Here is a 19,263-nt window from a genome sequence, read left to right on the forward strand (position 1 = left end):
ACGGAACAGTTGCTATCCGTTCTTATCGACTATTGTTAGTCGCGGTCGACTAAACTAGGCCGAGTCTAATTACTCGGCATGTTACATTAGGCATGTTCATTAGTGACAAACAAGTTGATGAAACAAGAATGTCAGATTTTGTTATCAATTCACAAGTCCTACAGTCGATACAAAAATCTTGTGAACAAAAACAATTTATCGTTATGTCAACTGCTGACAAATGTTTTTCATACTAATTGTAAAAAAAAACTTTTTGTTTAAAATTGAAAATAACATCATGAGTCATTTTTTTTAACGATTAAACAGGTTTTCCGGCATGGAGTTTTACTTTTTATTCAAATTTTTCCTTTAATGGGATTTAAAGTGAAAAAAAAATTGTAGAGAATAATAAGGATTGTTTCAGAGAGGCAGAATTTTGAACATCATAAAAGGTTTACAATTTCTTTATATTCTAAAAAAAAATATTATTTACATTATTTTTAATGAAATAAGGCTAAAAAATGTATACCAATCTAAGCATCCATTTTTTGTTTGTATCATCTGTCTTTGAAAATAACCTTACTGATTAAATCAAAATGTATATGGACGTACGAAAAACGGGTCCATACGAGTATATGTAATTTTAGATAATTTTTTGTTCATGGGTGTGCACACATGTACAAAAATATTGACTTATTGTGATTGAGCAATTGTTTAATTAAATAGCTAAGATCATCCTTATTTTTGTGCTAATATCGTCATAAAAATAGAAATAACCATACGTCTTGGATATATTTCAATGTAAAGTTGAAAATCAACGTATTCCTTTCTTCTCCTCTTGTATAAGACGCTGAGAAAATTTGCTTCGTATGATTACAAAAATGAGTCACTTTAAAACAGGATGCAATTGATGCCCATAGGAATTCTAATAATTTTTGAAATATCTGGTCTCAAAAAACCACTTAGATATTGCGCAGGTATATTGTAGTGTACTCTGCATGCACTTCTCTGCACTACAAATGTATGACGTCATAATTGAAAATGACGGCAAGTCAGTGCATACTTGAGCTGTAATAATGGGGAGTGTCATAAACTTTACACCTTATTTCAATCTGCATGTAAAGTTGCAGAATGCTAGTTTAAAATACACGTGTTTATATATTTTTTTTTCAAAAATCTAATATATCCGAATAGTTTAGATAACTTTGCTTTATTAGTCTTGTTTAGCGTGTTCAAACTACGTACGAAAATATACATGTGAATTTACCCTTTTTTATACCCGTGGACAGAGGAAGGATTCATAATATGTGTATATAAAAGAACATGGCGCAGGTTGTTAATGAGGATTTATTTCATATCTTTTGTGGAAATATGTAAGAGGAATTTAACCTCTAATTGAATCCTGCGTGGGAAAAATGTATCATGGCTTTGTTTTAAAACAGACGACGATATTCAGCGGAAAATACCCTCAGATTTATCGGTAAGTTGAAGTTAATATGAAATAAATTGTTCCAAAGAAATAGCATAATTTTTCCGAAGCACATTTCGGTTTCACAAGGATGCAACAAGTTTATTTATGTGACAAAAAGTTAATAATAATTGTATAAATAACCTGCGCCGAAGCGATTTATGTAAAAAGAAATGACCGTCAGGTGATCAACAAGGTCATCTGACATCGTAACAAATATGTATATATATAGGCTAGAGAATTCTCTGTATGAATTTGGCGTACTGAATTTCATAACTTAAAAATTAAATCAAAATCATCTTTGCAATGCAGTGTTACGTTTTATATGCATTTTAAGCTGCGGGAAGCCTTAACAGTATTGCGTGTCAAGCTGAAACTCAAGACTTTTTTAATAACAACTTCAAAGTACTGAAGTCTGCAATAAAATGTTTTTTTTTAGCAATGTGAGATACCAAGTTTGAAATAATTATTCTGTTTCATTATCTTAAACTAGAATTTATTGAGATATTGTAAACAAACGTGTGGATATTGTTAGGATGATAAAATATGCTATTCAGCAAAAGGTACGTGTTCAAACGGATGAACCGCTGACTTTCAGGTATTACTTTGTAACACAGATAGAAAAACTAATGGACACAATATGTCAGTCTTTAATTTTAATTTTATTTTAAAATATATGATAATATGAAATGAATCGAAAAGGCCATGCGCTTGTCAAGACGTTATAAAATTTTGATTTCTATTGTCGAATTTAATTTTTAAAAATATACAAGGACATCTAGCTGTAACCAAAATACGACCATTGAACTCTTCTATAGATTAAAATTACTTAATTCAGAATGTGCACCAGGATTCCATGGAGAAGATTGTCTTCTGACTTGTGGTAAATGTAAATCGTCCAATAAATGCAATCCAATAAACGGGTCGTGTGAATATGGTTGTATTGCCGGATATGGAGGATTGCTTTGCAATGACGGTAAAAAATAAATAACACATTGTCTCATTAAAACTGTTTAATGTTGATGAAAAAAGCAAATTCCTACTTTATATATATATATATATATATATATATATATATATATATATATATATATATATATATATATATATATATAATATATATTAAAACGATTAGATTAATTGTCCAAATAAATGTTGTAAATCCATGAATAAAACATTGAAAAATAATATATTATACATCATGCATATTTTAGAGAGAAAAAAAATTACACCTGAAGTTTTTTTCTACATAGACCATTAGTCGTAGCACGAAACTGATATATTTTTTTATTTGCTTTTTTATATTTTTTAACGTGAAGAGAACATGGCATATAACCATCCGACATGGAAAAGCTCAAGCCATGAGCCAAGAGTTGGTTCTTCAAAAGCGGTTGATGGACAGAAAACCGATTTTACTCACGTTGGGTACCAATGCAGTATATCAGCTAATGGTCGTAGACAGGCAACATGGTTGGTGAACCTCTCTGGAATACGAAGCATACGTAACGTTATAATATACTACAGAACGGGTAACATACTTTGGGGTAAATACAATTAATATTTATTACATGAATATTAAAAAATAATAATAAAAGCAATTATGAAGATATTTTTTGATGTCTCATAAACTATAGTACTCGAGAGTACTTTCAGAAAATCTAATTTAGTTTTACATATTGTATCAGAATTTTTGCTAACCTTTTTAAAATCTTCAAAATGGAAAATTGTATCCGTTTATGTGTTTCACAGAAATAATTGAACAAAAAAAATCACATAAACGATTGTAAAAATTATAAATATATACATTAATATTCGTATTTGAAATGTCGTTTTCAATTTAAATGCAAGTCTGCTATCTTGCAGATGAAAATAATGACTTCACAACCCGATTTATGGGTTTTTATCTCTACGTATCAAACACAACAAATATACAAAATGGTTACCTATGTTTTCACGACACAAACTATACAAAAGCGACGATACCAGCTGTCGTTAACATAAGTTGCCCAGTACATGGACAGTATGTTATTTATTACAATGAAAGGCCAATAAAGAACAGGAACGAGCCTTCTGTACATGCATATTCTGAACTTTGTGAAGTGGAAGTTTACGGTAAGATGTTTACACAGAGTTTTGCTTTAGACCATCACAATTTCTTTTATTCATAAAAATCGTTAATAGAAAAAGGATTCGGATAAATTAATGATAAATTAATTCACGCTAAGATGCTCTACCTTGATTTTACAATACATAATTACCATGTTATCTATTAACATATATTGCCAAAACAATAATTAAATAATAGCGAGCGCAGCGAGGCGGCGCGAAGCGCCGCTCGCATAGCGAGCTCTTAAAGCAACGCCTGTGCGAAGTGAAAATTCGGACTACTGCACATTCATTCGATAGAATGTTTTGATGCCGTAATTTCGACCCACAATGCATCACTTGTTTTAGCTACGTTCTCGCGAGAATCACGGCAAATGTTCAACAAAAAGTTTACTCGCCTTGATTTAATGGATATATATTGAAGAAAAATAGAAAACAAAACGTTCTTCATTAACTTTCAGCACTGTTCAAGCTTTTTCTCGGTATATTGCGACTTACATACGTCATGTGACGTCAGAGTCAAGACGCACCAAATGTCACGTGCGGTTTGACGAGCCCGATCTAAATCAAAACAGTAGAAGAGTTGGCGCTCGCTCTAACGGTCGCACCGTCAACATATTATAAATACAATTTCTGTGTGATTATAACATTTAAGGTTGCTCTTCACCAAGACGCTATGGCCGGGACTGTTCAAAGACATGTCCAAGAAATTGCATTGATTTCTGTCACATAGATTCAGGGAGTTGCAGACATTGTAAACCTGGCTTCAAAGGTTCTCAATGTGAACAAGGCAAGTCTTAGGTTATTTAAAAACATGATAAGATTTGTTCGTAATATACATTTTATCATTGTTCTACATGTAACTTTTTTAAATTGTTTAACAACTAATTTTTCTATTCTCAATTTATTACGACCTAGATAAAAAGTTAATATAACTTTGGTATTTTACAGTTTGTATCAATGGACCCTTTGGATAAAATTATGATTATCTTTGTAATGATACATGTAAAACATTTAATAGAACAGATGGGGTGTGTGAAAATAATTGTTACCCTGGATGAAAGGGGCCATTTTTCTAAGAATATACCTTATACTTTGCACTTTGTAAAATTTCATACTTTTTATTGTTTGGCACCCACCGAAGTTTATCTAGCTACTTAGATTTATCCCCCATAAAGAATCAGCGCTGTGGTATAAAAAGATATTATTGTGTTACATAGTTTTTAAAGAAAACAATTTACAGATGAGGTTTTAAATGCATTATCTTTAAAATCTTTTCAAAGACATGTATTTCTATATCCTCTCAGACGGAAAAAAAAGTATGCATGTATACTTGTTTACCTGTTTTATTTTTCAAAACTGCTAAGATACGCAATTGTTTTTTAACATTGAAGAGAGTATTAATAAATCCTAAAAAAAACACCTTAATATAATAAAAGAAGAAACTACCAAAGACCCCGGGGCTTTTGAGCAGTGAGGGATCTTATTTCAGGCCAGCGCGTGCCTGGTCATTTTTTGAGCCATTTCTGTATGGCATAAATTAAGTGTATTTAATGATCGTTGCTTCTCCGTTTGAAACGATCTTGTAAAAAAGGGTAAACTACCCCTGAGATTCTGCCAGTTTTATTCATTATCTAATCATTTCAGATTGTGATAAAGTTTCCATCGGATAATCTGTACATTTTTTTGCAATTGTCTGGAATCTACTCGGTGTCATCTGTATTTTTTTAGATAATTTTTTTATTTTATATATGCAATCGTTTTTTAATTCAAAATCTAATTAAAAAAGTAAATCCATGATTGAATAAATTTTATGATAAAATCAAAGTTTTTAATCAAAAATCCAAAAACAAGTTTCTTGATAAAAATCTTGCATAACATGTAGATATACAGAAGAATAAGGGTCAACTTCGTTTCACAGACCATTTTTCATATGTAAACTAAATTGATAACATTATACCAAAAATACTACTACAGTAAACCATTACAATTACAGTGATTAACTAGATGAATACATGTAACAACTAGAGATTAAAACTTTGTCTTGAACAATTTCAGAGTGTGATAGTGGATTCCATGGTGAGGGTTGTAGCCTGACGTGTGGACATTGTAAACAGAAGAAAGATTGTTATCCAATAAATGGAACGTGTTTGAATGGATGTGCCGAGGGATATGACGGAAAGTTTTGCAATAAAAGTAAGCTGAAAGATAGATTGGAAAGGGTTGCTTATAAAAAAAATGTCACTTTTCATTTATATCTGCAATATGGTTACCTTTCTTAATAATTCTTTCTTATAACAAGCATGCAATGATGGATACTTTGGAGAAAATTGTTTCAAAAAGTGCAGAGATGCATGTAGAGGATGTAACAGAAAAACTGGAATATGTGAGAATGGTTGTTACCCTGGCTGGCAAGGAGATTTCTGTCACAAAGGTGAAGGCATTATATGAAGACATTTTTCTTTCAGAACATCTTTCACACTGAATGTTAAATAGGCTTGAATTTTGGCTATTGTAACATATCTACAATGGTTATGAGAAGGATGTGTTTTTATGAAGAATGTCCAAAACGCTTGTAGAAAATTTCTTTTATTAAAAAAGAGCTGGCAATTGCACACCTGGCCTCGAGGCCATAAAACTAAGACGACCTCACTTTTGAAATAAGTCTCACTTTTCCCTAAGGATTTCATAGTGGAAAATTGAGACTGAGATCAAAAGTGAGCTCGTCTAAGTGTTTTGGCCCCCAGGCCTGTACGAAAATTCTGCAAATATTATACCATGATTAAATAAAAAAGATTTAAAACTCAAATTACTCACACTATTAGAATAAAACTTGAAAAAAAAAAAATAAATGACACGACTTAGCCGGAAGTAACGCATGATTCATGATAATTGATAATATGAATTTTGTTTTTTTTTCTTTTCACATGTTCAGCAACAAACGCTTTTTTTCTTTAGGATGCCCACTCCCAATAGTATACAGTAATATTCATGCATAGACATAATTGATTTAATGTCTACACTTCAAATATAATGCATCATAATTTAAGAGCAGTATCAGTATTAACACTTCGTACAATGTATACATACGCTGCATAATCCTATCCGACGACTCTAGTTTTATATAAACGTCATGAATAGGGGTATTCAATTTAAATCAAATAAAAATAGTGTTGATTGGTGCTTTTACAACGTTGAAATGAAATGAAGGACAATTCTGCAAAATATCTTAAATGTGGTTAGGGAATTGATACGTATTTGACGCGTACGTAAGTCATATATAGTAACGTAGGCATTCCAGGTTATATAATATAGATTAATCTTTATCGTACAAATAACGCGTGATAAACTTTTTTTTCTTATTTAACTTTAATTATATCGTTCTATTATTTTCATTAGTAATTTTACAACTACACGGGAATTATTTCAGTATTGACTTAATAAAAAATATATTAATCATCAGAGTGTTTAAATAACTTCTATGGAGAAGGATGTAATGCGAGTTGTGGTCACTGCAAGAACGGGAATCAATGTCACCATATCAACGGCTCATGTCAGGGTACATGTGAACCTGGATATAATGGGGATAAATGTGATGAAGGTACAGGTATTCTGATTTATACTGTATTTAACTATTTAAGAAAAAACGTATTTTCTGCACATTTCATATCCAGAAGCATACATGTATAACATTATATGGAACATAAGTTCAATTACACCTGCACTCAGTAATAAGTTTTTGAAATTGTTCTATTTTTCTATCATGGATTTCAAAGCATGCGGGTTTGATAATTTGGTGATGTGTGCACTGGAGTGCAGTCTCAATTGCAGGGAATCACGTGATTGTCGTCATGTTACCGAATCTGCCTAGGCAACTGAAAATAGGGCTGACAAGGAAATTATCGTATGAATACATAGAACACGAGTTTTTTTCTCTTAAAATTAATGAAATGTAGAAAGTGTGTCAGTCTCTTAGGGTCTATTCTAATATATACTGAAGGGGAAAAGAAACGAAGGATAGCATAATATTCAAATTTTTTGAACACATGATCAAAAATTACGAAAACTAGTCAGATGAAAGTGTTAGTTACTGCGCACAAAATCAATCTTTAGAATTACCCAACCGTTAAATGTATGATGTCATGTAGGAAAAACACTAAAAAGACCCAAAAACGTGCAAATTGATATCGACGAGATTCTCAATAATCTAGTTGTACCATTTGATGCATATTGTTTTTTTCAGTATTTACAATATTTACACACGAAATGAATTTCTTGCAATCTTGGTACAGTTGACTAAAGTTGCAAGGTGTCTGGTTTTCGAATTGCCAAAGTAAGGACAAAGGCAACAACGTGTTTCTATGCAGTTTGTTGTATAATTTCCACTACAGAACCTGTTACTCAGTGTCAGATGGGGCCTGGAACAATTTCCAGCCAAGCTTGACAATGACGTAAACGCAAGAGTCATGTTACGATAGGGTTATTCGTCTTGCCATTAATTAATGGCAACCTTATTATCAAAAAACCGCTATGAATACAGAAACATTGCAGTCACCTTAAAACTGAGAGAAATTAATTGCGCATTTTGGTTTTTGAACCGGTCAACTTTTCGTTCGTGTTCCTCTTACCGGCGCATGCGTGCGTCCTTTGACTATTTTTTCCTCGTGGTTACCCATGCCCAATAAAGACAGAGTTTGAAAGATGAACACTCTGATGGATACACGCAAAGGAGAACAAAGGGATGTGACAGCTGCGCAGGAGAGATATTGAGGATAATGAGAGTGTCAGATTTTTCACATTTTTGGGGCTATCGTCATATGAGTTTCAATAACTCATGAATTCTAATACAAGATCAATTAGGACTTTAGTTACATTTTTCTAAAGAAAATAATTGTTCTTAAAAAATAATTTTAAAAATAAGATAGGACTTCTAAAAAGAATAAAAAGAAAAATAAATTTAAATCACCGCAAATTTTTCCAGGCGTTTCTTGATCCTTTCAGTATATGTCGTCAGGACATATGAAAAAAAAAAACGTAATGCCTTGAATTTTCCAGGTATCCCGTTGGAAAAAAAATTGAAATGTATAACGTTGATATCCATGAAACCTTGTTTTTGCGACATATACTTGTCATTTTGTATATACTGTATATATCCTATTTTTTTGTTTATATAGAGTGCACCAACGGCTGGTATGGCTCAGAATGTCAAGAACAATGTGGTTACTGTAAAGATCATAGACCCTGCCATCACGTGACCGGTTCCTGTTCTGGTTTATGTGAACCTGAATATACCGGAGATCAATGCAAACAAAATGTTTTCTCTCAAATTCTTGCCAATCAGAAAGAAATGCTGAACTTGATGAGGGAGTTGACTGCTTATAAAAGACACAGAGAAGGGAAGAAAAAAATCTTCGCATCTCCAACTCACTTGAAATAAATAGAATTGTTAATGGTCTATAAAAAAATCTTCTTTTTATATGAGATAAAAAAGACATATTCTTTAATTAGATATTTCTTCTTTTGTTTTTATGTTCATACAAGAAGGATATCTAATGATTATATCTTAAATGTAGTCTTCATATTTATACAAATACAAATTCACTGATAGTATGAGTCAATACTTAATACATTTCCATTTATGCTTATTATTTCAGTTGACGAGAACTGATGACCTTAGCCTTTAGTTGTATTATAATTTATTTGAATGTTTGATATATTGTTATATTTTGAATAACGATTTGTTGTAAAGAAATATTTCATTTTTTTTTTCTTTTCAATAAAATGGCGTCGGTAGTTCAGTTGTAAATAAAGGTGCCGGACTCCAAACCGAAAGGTTGTGAGTTCGAATCCTGGCCACGACTAGCTGACGTTGTGTCCTTGGGAAAGGCACTTTACACGAATTTCCTCACTCCATCCAAGTGTTAAAAGGGTACCTCGCTATAGACAGTGAAAGATATTGTCAGAATGTTAGTGTTCTAGCGCTGATAACGGCGGCTTCACTGAGAAAGATTCTGGATTGTTAAGGTCTGCTGGTGTAAAAATGTATTGTAAAGCACGTTGAGTAGCATTTATGCTAGAAAAGTGCTATATGAAAACAATCATTATTATTATTATAAATGTCATATATTGTATTACTTTGTTACACGTGGTGCATGTGCTACTTTTCTTTTTGATCCTTAATGAGGTTTTGTAATTAAATATAAATACTTAATGCTGAACAGGACTTACTTACTACAATATTTGTACCGGGGTAAACTCTGTAATTTCTTTAGACCTCATTACTTTATTGTCACAGGCATCGACGTAGGGTGGTGACCCCTGTTCATGTCGGTTCTCTTGCATTATCTTTTTTTTTAAATTTCATTTCAGCTACATGTTTGTGTGTATGTTTGTTTAACCTACACGAACCTATGCAACTGTTGTAAATTTATTCTATATCTGACTCTCCTGCATTTAAAGAAATACCCAGTAATCTGTTGTCGCTACCGAGTAAAGTATAGGATACATTTGTTACAATTGTTACAATTGATAAACAAATTTAAACTGACAGTGCCTAAGTGAGAAGTTCTATTTTTAGAGCCTTCTGATATAGCGAGAGTTCAAAAGAAAATAGCGGAGAATACCTTTTACGAATACTATTCTGCTTTTAAATGGAATTAAAAGGTATTTTTCTGGTTCAACTCATAATAATTTTCCAGACACGTCTAGTTGTTATCGCATACATCTTGTGCTATGGATTACGTTTTTTTAGATTATGTTTTTTTTCAGTGAAATGACTACTTAATAAATTCAAATAGCATTACTTTATCTAGCCTTTCTAAACTATTATCCAAACGCCATGCAGTATTGGAAATAAAAATATATAAAAATAATATATATATATATATATATATATATATATATATATATATATATATATATATATATATATATATATATATATATATATATATATATATATGGATACAATATAAATGTTCCTTTTTCTTATATTTTACCTCTACAATTTATCAATAATAAAACACCTTTTTTAAAATGTCTTAAAGTTAAACAGAAAAAGGTCTGTAACAAGTTTTACAAACGTTCTTCTTTAAGAATTTATCGATAAGTAAACTCATTTTTTTTACTCACAAACTGAATGAAAGTGCAAAGAAAAGTACGCTAAATTCTTTTAATTCCAAATACGAATTTATAAAATTGTTTGAATTATTTCTCTTTGAGGCCTCTATACAAACCGTTATTCATGTAGAGAGTAGAAAAACTTCATGCCACAAAGAAACGTAATCGATACTACTGTTTATGAAGTTCAATCTTAATGTCAAGACTATCAATATGTGAACTAATAAAAACCAATTGAATGTTGCATTAGTCAACAAAGTACGTTAGCCGTTAAGTTCGAGTGCACTTCGGAATGATTCATCCTTGACCACGACCATGTTGACATTTACATCAACACTCAGAGCGCAAGTTGCAGACCAACGACCCGCTCGATTTGCTCTGATTTGTTCAAAGATAGAGAAAGAATATGGGATTTAAAAATATGAACTTGATGCTAATTAGGCAGGAGTTTGAAGTACCTTTCATTTCCCTACCACTACGATACAACTGACCTGATTTTGCTTTGTATTATTGACGTCGAGACTATGATATCAGCGACTTACACTCGTGATCGGACAATGACATTAGCCCAATATTCTCGTCTCATGGAGCTTCCAGTACGGGTTATTGTACTGCTCTTTTTTCTTTACGAATTGTGGTTCAGATAGAGTGATTTCGATTTTTAGGTGTTAAACTTTATGAATTTTATGGATTGGTCATATCTAAAAAAAAAAAAAGAAAGTAATCGAAAATAAAATTCCACATCAATGATATTTTGTCATACAAATAATTATGCTTGACAATAAGGACAACCAGATGTTTAAAAACATACCTTTTCTTCCATGATAATGCAAATAACGGATGCAGAGAAAGATCACAGGGCGAAATTTTATTTTGTGTTTGATGTTTGCTGATTTCTAATTTTTTTCATTGAGATCTTGGTTTTATTTCCATGGATTAAAATGTACATTTGATCTTTCATTGCTAAACCAATGATTATAGTTTCTTTGATAATGCTCATTCTTGCATGGAAATAAATATTATTTGCAGGATTTTGGGAAATATTTGCAGTATTATAGGATTTATAAATGTACATCCTCTTCTGGAAAGGATGCAAAAATCGTTCCTATATCAATTGTTGAAAAACATTCACGGTACACAGGCAACTTAGCCACATATGATCAACATATTAGTATCATGTGAATCTCATATGATTGGTTTCATATGAAAATCATAAAGTGGGCATCATTAATTCAAATGAAGCAAATCATATTATTTACATAAGATCCACATATGTAAATCATGTGAAAAATAACTTCATATGATTTGCACTTGAATGGTTTATGTGTGTGTCAAGCCATTTGCCATTTACGTATGAGAATTCTATGAAAAGTGTATCATATGTAAATCATATGAAAAATTATGTGTGTTCTCTAAAAATAAGATATTTCTGCTTTAGATGAAAATGCATTACATTACAATGATCTATCTTCCTTCGTTAAATATTTTAAAATATCTTATAATGCTTACAGAACGTTTTTGATAAAATGTACATTATAAACAAGAAAATATACAATCAAGTCAATAGCATTTGTCGATACATGTATTTAACATATTCTAAAATGAGTACAAATTATAAGATTTCAGCAAAATGATTAAGTAGTTTCATATGTAAACATGTATACATGGACAAATGAATAACATAATTAGATCATGTACTTGTACAAAAAACATGAACGTGTCCACAGAAAATTTTAAATATCAAAATGACATTTATCGTGTATTCTGTAATGTAAATTTATGAAAAATCAAGTTATTTGATATTCCAGCATACAAATAAGAATGGAAAATCTTTACAGGTCAAATTCCGACAAGATTGTGTACATCCTCCTCATTTCATAATTATTACATATATTTCTGTGTTCTTTTTCTTTCTGTATCTTTCAATATTTTCAGTTGTCCTACCTCTGATCTGATCATTTTGAAAATCTCTTTGAACTGAACCAAAAAATGCAAATCCACAAGTTCTCCACTTCCTGAACAATTTCTTCGTTGCACAGAATGGTCTCTACAAAAATTTCAAAAATGAAAATAAAATAATTCTTAAATTACAAAATCAATTCTTCATGTTATATTAAAGTAACTTATCATCAGCAAACAGATGTATTCCCAATTCACCGACACAGATATGATACGAGATTAAACAAAGGTTATATATGTTATACTAGGTGTTTTGCGGAATCCTATCATGTAATTTGCAAGACAACAACTGTTGGAAGATATGCTTCATAATAAAATTATAAAAAGCAATTTTTTTTATTTTGCCAATTGGATTGAATTTTGCAAGACAATTACATTATGGAAAAACGTGCTTCACATTAAAATCATAAAAAGCAATATTTTTTTTTTATTTTGACAGTTGAATTTGGTATGTTCAAATAGTATATATTAATTCAAATTTCCAAAATTAAGGAGATTCAGGCACAAATATATAACTTTTGGACAAAAAAACTACAGACAAGTAGACAGTCAGAAAAACAGACATTTTGATTACAGGATATCCCAGACTTTGTAGGGAAGAATATAATAAAGTCTATTAAACAGTGTGTAGTTACTTTAACTTTGAAGCAAGCCTTGGATCTTTGGATATTTTCTTATAAGAGGCTGACTATATATTGAACCTGTAAACCAAATATTCACAAAGTAGGCATTTTCTACTCATAGCAAAAAATAAACTACAAAAAAGAGAGAGTACACGTTTAGATAGTTCTCAATAGTGTTAAATATCTTAGAATTTACCTGGTTCTCTAGTTTTGGAATTTTTTTTAATAAATGTCAGTCAATGAATATATAGATGTAAATATTGATGTACTTTCAAAAAATACACATGCACATGTATTTGTACCTTGAAAGTTGCCACTGTTAATATTAATTTTTTGCTGAAATTCAAAAATTCAACTACCCCCACTCCTCCACTAAGTGAATTTATTGTATAGTATCATAGCTTTTAAAATCTGTAAATTCTATTCATAATTACAATAATTACAATAATTCAAAGTGCATTGTATTAAAATTGTTTCATAATGTAGAATAAAACTTCTATATTATTGGGTTGAATTTATTTTGATGAAGTCATTCAAAGACTATAGAATTATAAAGGAACGAAAAAAAAATTGATAACGATCTCAACATACAAAACGCCAACTGCTATAGAGGGTTTCCACTTTTACTTTCAAATCCGTGAGTAAAAAAGTAAAAAAAAAAGGAAAGAAAAGAAAACAAAGGAAAGCCTTTAGACAAAAATGTAAATTGTAAAGTTTACATTCATTCAAAAACAAATTTATCCAGCATTATCCAGCATTACTTACAGCTTTACGAAATGCATTAATTCAACAATTTCAAGTGATGAGAGTATTATAGAAATAAGTTCATACGAACCTGTAACCGTGATGAAAGGATATTGAGATAATATGAATTAAAGGTCTTTAAAAATTGTTAATTTGATCTTGAAAACTGCATTGCTGCTCCTCTTTTTTTATTGTTTGATAAATTTTTGATTTTCAATACTATTATTTTTCTCTTTTTATTTCATTGGAAATTCGTAATAATGACGACACATGCGTGCAATCTCATAAATGTTTTTTATTCACATTTTATTTTATTCATTTTTTTCAATTAACTTTTTAAACGTTAAAGAACAATAAAGAATCCTGGCCATTCTTTATAATGATAAAAATATTTCTCTGTGTTTGACCGTGAGTTCGTATCTCGGCCGCGACTGACCTAAGAAAATAACAAATAATAAAAATGGGGAGCAAGTTTTTCCTTCGCCATTCGCTCGGCACTTTGAAGTGAAAGTTGCAGGCCATTCGGATGAGACCTTAAAAACCGAGTCTCCGTGTCAGCGGCAGGCATTGGCACGAACAAGATCCCTCACTGCCCAATGGCCCTGAGTGCCGAGTAAAGGTCGTAATTTAAAGCTCTTCAAAGGCACACGGTGACCTAGCTCTTCATATGAGTGAAAAATTCTCGAGAGGTGACATTAAACAATATACAATCAATCAATCAATCAATCTCTGTGTCCGCGTCAGTAGCTTTTTAAAAAACAGTCCAGTTTTCCACATGATATTCTATTTTTTTATGGAAAGGGGGAAACTAAGATATATAATACGTTTTTCTCAAAAGTGCAAAATGATTAAATTCTTATGAACCCCTTAAGTTTAAAGCTAAAAACAGAAAAAAAACAAAGCTTCTTGTTTAAATTTATACGAATACAAGTCAATTTCAAAATTTGATGATTTATATATGTATACTCCAAAGTGCGATGGGACTCCAAAATCCGATGGTCACGCCAAACCCCGATGGTCTGCGCCAAACCCCGATGGTGTGACACGCCAAAGTCCGATGGTGCGGAAATCAATTAACGTTTATGACGTCATAGTACCTCTGCACCAAACCTCAATGACACGCCATGCCAAGGTCTTAAAAACAAGTATATATAAATAAATGCGAAAACCAACCCTTATCTCTCAGATAGTTTAGCCAGACTAACGCTCGAATAGTGTGTAATAACAATAACCTATAGATACAGTACCGACCGGACACAACCTAACAGAAAGCGAACCCGGAGCGGACCCCGGGTTCGCTCTCTAGGTCCGCTCCGGGTTCGCTCGGGGTCCGCTAGGGCTGACCCCGAGCGAACCCGGAGTGGACCCCAAGCGAACCCGAAGCGGACCCCGAGCGAACCCGAAGCGGACCCAGAGAGCAAACCCCAAATTCAGTAGCGGTCCCAGAGAGCGAACGCGGGTTCGGTATTTCTTTACAGAGCTGTCAATCAGGATCAGCGATTAACCAATCAGCGCATCAACCAATCAAAATAGCATATGATCTGTCGATTGGGATATAAGATCGAACGTGTTGATTTAATTCGATATAAATCCAAACACTGAACATACAACCAAAACGTGTCAATGTGCTGTATAAATCTATTATGATAATTAAAATATTATTTAATATTTATTTATTTTAATTCTCCGGATTGTATTTTATATTCATTTTCTTATTTATTAATTCAATTAATTAATTATATGTTTTAATTTTTTACGTAGAATTTTCTATGAATATTTACGTTTTTATTTTCTTTAGTTTTTTATACCAGTATTTAAAGTCCAATTGGTAAATAAATTGGGTAAATACATCAGCCAATGCATAAAAATGGAAATCAATAATTGATATTACAATTTTTACTGACAAAAAAGGAGAAAAGAAATATTAAAGAAAGAAATCCGGACTGCTACATGCATGAAATACGTCTGGTTTATCGGGGTACACTTAGGTGGAGTGCGATTTCCATAATTGAACGAATTACGCAAATTAATCAAGACATTTAGTAAATCGTACATTGTTTCATTCTCTCAAACTCAAAATCTGGCGTAACTATACTTGACAAAGAATAATCAGAGAAATGTGATACAGAAGGGATATTTTAACATATGAATATGATCTATTATAAATTTTGAAATGTTTTAGGACTAAGTATTGGGAAAAAATAATTGATAAAGGCGTAAGCAGTACATAGTTATGTGGGTTGTTCGAGAGTTGGTACATTTTGTAACGCAAACTAACTGTCGAGTTACACTTAATTGAAAGAATAATCTTGTTAAGTATCATCAGGAATTGGGTCTAATTCACGTTCATTCTGGTGAAGTCATTCAGTTTGTTATTACCATTATCACGAAATTGACTTCATCTGTACATCCAGAAGGACGATTTTCATATACACTTAACAAAACTTCTAAGTGTTCACTTTAATAAATGCATTTATTTAAAAACTACTTTATAGAATGGTATGATATTTTCACATTATTACAACAAATGAGTTTTCTCAGCAATTGTAGAAAGAAAATTCAATATCACCGATGAAAACCAATGTTCCGTGACGAAGCTTAAAAACAATAAATCTGTACTTTGCAGCACGTGTTTTGTGTAATAAGCATCTTTTTGTGATCATTATCAAATTTTAAAAACTGGTTTCACTAAAAAACACAAAACATTGGCAAAATAACCATTAATGTAGAGGGGAGAGCCGTTGGAATATTGGAATCTGGACCATCTTCGCACCACGTTTTACTCATTTTTATTTTAGTGCTTAATTGTTCTTGATATTACTTTTAAAAATTATCACACAATATCATAAACCCATTTAAACACGTTTTTGTATAGGCTGTTCTCATTTTTTATCACCAATTATCACAATTTGAAAGTTTTTGACAAAATTTAACCACACCGGAAGTGACCTTAATATTCATCTTGGTAGAAAATTTCGCGTTATACCAGGTAAAAAGAGTGTTCAAGTGTCCTGAAAAAATCTTAGAAACATGGAAACAAACCATTTCAATCGTACGAAAATGATAAGAAATCGGTGCTCGTGGCAGTCTTATATCAGCTCAAGCCGTCTGAATTATCCTTAAAGTGGCGCACTTACGTGCTAAACACCCAAGGATATTGACCAAAAGGTACTTATGTGACGATACACTGGCAAATTCCCGGATCTGAATCCCATTGAACACATTTGGGATTTTAAAAGAAATGTCAAAGCCCCCCCCCCCCCCTTTTTCCTCACAATTTCAATAGTTTGGAAAGATCTAGTATGCAGTACATGTAGGTGTGGCAGCAGATGGGTCAATCTCCTATTCAGGGGTACATGGTATCCAACAATAAAGATTGTCTTGAAGTAATAGAGCGAGTAGTGGGTCTTACTCCATCGAGATTTTTTGTGCGAATTTTCATTTTGAGGGTACATCATTTCCCTGACACTTTGCTTAAAATTCTGACGAGATACTTACATGAAATTTACGCAACATTGAACTTAAATATGCATCATTAACCAAGAATTAAAGAAATTATTTATTGTTTGCATTTGTTCTTTAACTCTTTACAACTTACAGAATTGCTATGCAACATACATTGAATCCTCGGGTCATAGAAATATTACTTTACCATTTCCCCGCAAGCACTTTACAGTGGGGTACAAGTTTCTCTAAAGTTTAGTGTAAACAATATTCTGAAATAATATTTTAATTAGAAAATAACTTTTCTTATTTTATGACATTAAAGCAAGTATAAAATAGTTGGAATTTGGCAATAAATTGAAGATTAAATGAAGTTTTTAAAGTGCGTGAAAATGCGTGATTGCGGGGAAACGGTAATGCGTGATTTTGTGTTAATAATAGGAAATGGTATATGCGTTAAAATGCGTGACTGCGGGGAAGGGGGTTAAAACTTCAAAAATGTGAGGTGAACACTTAGAAGTTTGGTTCAGTGTACACGCATTAAGATTAAGAAGATCAACAATTTTGATGTAAATCTTGAATAATTTAATGTAATACGTAACTTGAGAAATCATAAATAAAATTATTAAATAATTAGATTTTTTTAAAGACCATGTGTGTGTGTGAAATAGTGTCATATATTGATATATTCTTGTCGGGTCGGGAGAACAATTATTATTTGCCTTTTCTTTATTCTGATAAAAATCATACTCGCTCCAAAATTCGGTGCAATTTTTTTTTTTTTTAGAAAATGTGCAGTAAATATTTATTACGAACTTTTAATGTGTAACTACTATAAATGAAATCTAAATATATTAGATGTACAAAAGGTTACATGTAATTTATAGACGATTTAGCAAAACGTAAGGAATCACAAATGTATTTTTAAACTATATAAAGCATGAATTTAAAAGGTATTTAGTTTAGATTTCTTTCGTTCCACTTGTACACCATTCGATACACTGAAAATCAATTCAACACTCTTTTCTTCCTCTTTTTTCTTGTTTTCTCGTTATAACATAAGAAAAATAAATGCCTTATAACTCGCTGTTAATTTAGTTTGAATTTCTCGGGATCGAGAAATCAAGGAAATCAATTTTTCATGTACATTTAAATCTACGTCGAATGTACAGTTGAATTTTAGAAAATTAATCAATGTTCTCCATTATATCACTGTTTACATGTATAGTGCACATGTCCGCATCGTCGCATGAACAACAATGATCGATCCACAATACCATTACTGTATTAGAATATACAAGGGGCGGGGCTTACTGGCGGTGAGATTAAAGCGGGGTCCGCTTCACGCATCAGTGCGTAAAGCGGTCCCAGGAAGCGAACGCCGGGTTCGCTCTAGCGGACCCAGAGCTGACCCCGAGCGAACGCGGAGCGAACCCGGAGCTCACCCAAAGCGCACCCGGAGCGGTCCCAAAATTTCTGAAAGCGAACCCAAAGCGGACCCCGAGCGAACCCAGGAAGCGAACCCGGGGTCCGCTCCGGGTTCGCTCTGGTGTTAGGTTGTGTCCGGTCGGTACTGTATATTGGATGGGTGCAAGACTAACCCTAATCACTCGACTAGTGAGGACTAACCCTAAATATCTCAGGTTGTGCAATGCAAGAAAACTAACCCTAATCAATCGAGTGGTGTGCGAGAACTAACCCTAATATCTCTGGGAGGTGCAAGCAATAAGCAAATTCAATGAAATTGTATTCAAGTACAAATTCAGAAATGATGGCTTTTGAATGCAGGACAACGGCGTCAAGGATTGACGTCAGATTATT

General features: G+C 32.1%; 1 protein-coding gene across 1 annotated transcript in view; it reads left to right on the plus strand.

Moving 5' to 3' along the window:
* LOC134272167 (multiple epidermal growth factor-like domains protein 11) overlaps positions 1-9,003 on the plus strand; it is a 137,850-nt gene extending 128,847 nt beyond the window's left edge. The window contains exon 19 of the mRNA XM_062754418.1: positions 8,728-9,003. Coding sequence (XP_062610402.1) covers positions 8,728-8,990 — 263 coding nt within the window. The 3' untranslated portion in view covers positions 8,991-9,003. The remainder of the gene's footprint in view (positions 1-8,727) is intronic.
* The last annotated feature ends 10,260 nt before the right edge of the window (positions 9,004-19,263 follow it).

The sequence above is a fragment of the Saccostrea cucullata genome, unplaced genomic scaffold (genome assembly GCF_032062105.1).
Source record: "Saccostrea cucullata isolate Sc308-1 unplaced genomic scaffold, CSIRO_AGI_Scuc_v1 ctg2042, whole genome shotgun sequence".
NCBI classification, from domain to species: Eukaryota; Metazoa; Mollusca; class Bivalvia; order Ostreida; family Ostreidae; genus Saccostrea; species Saccostrea cuccullata.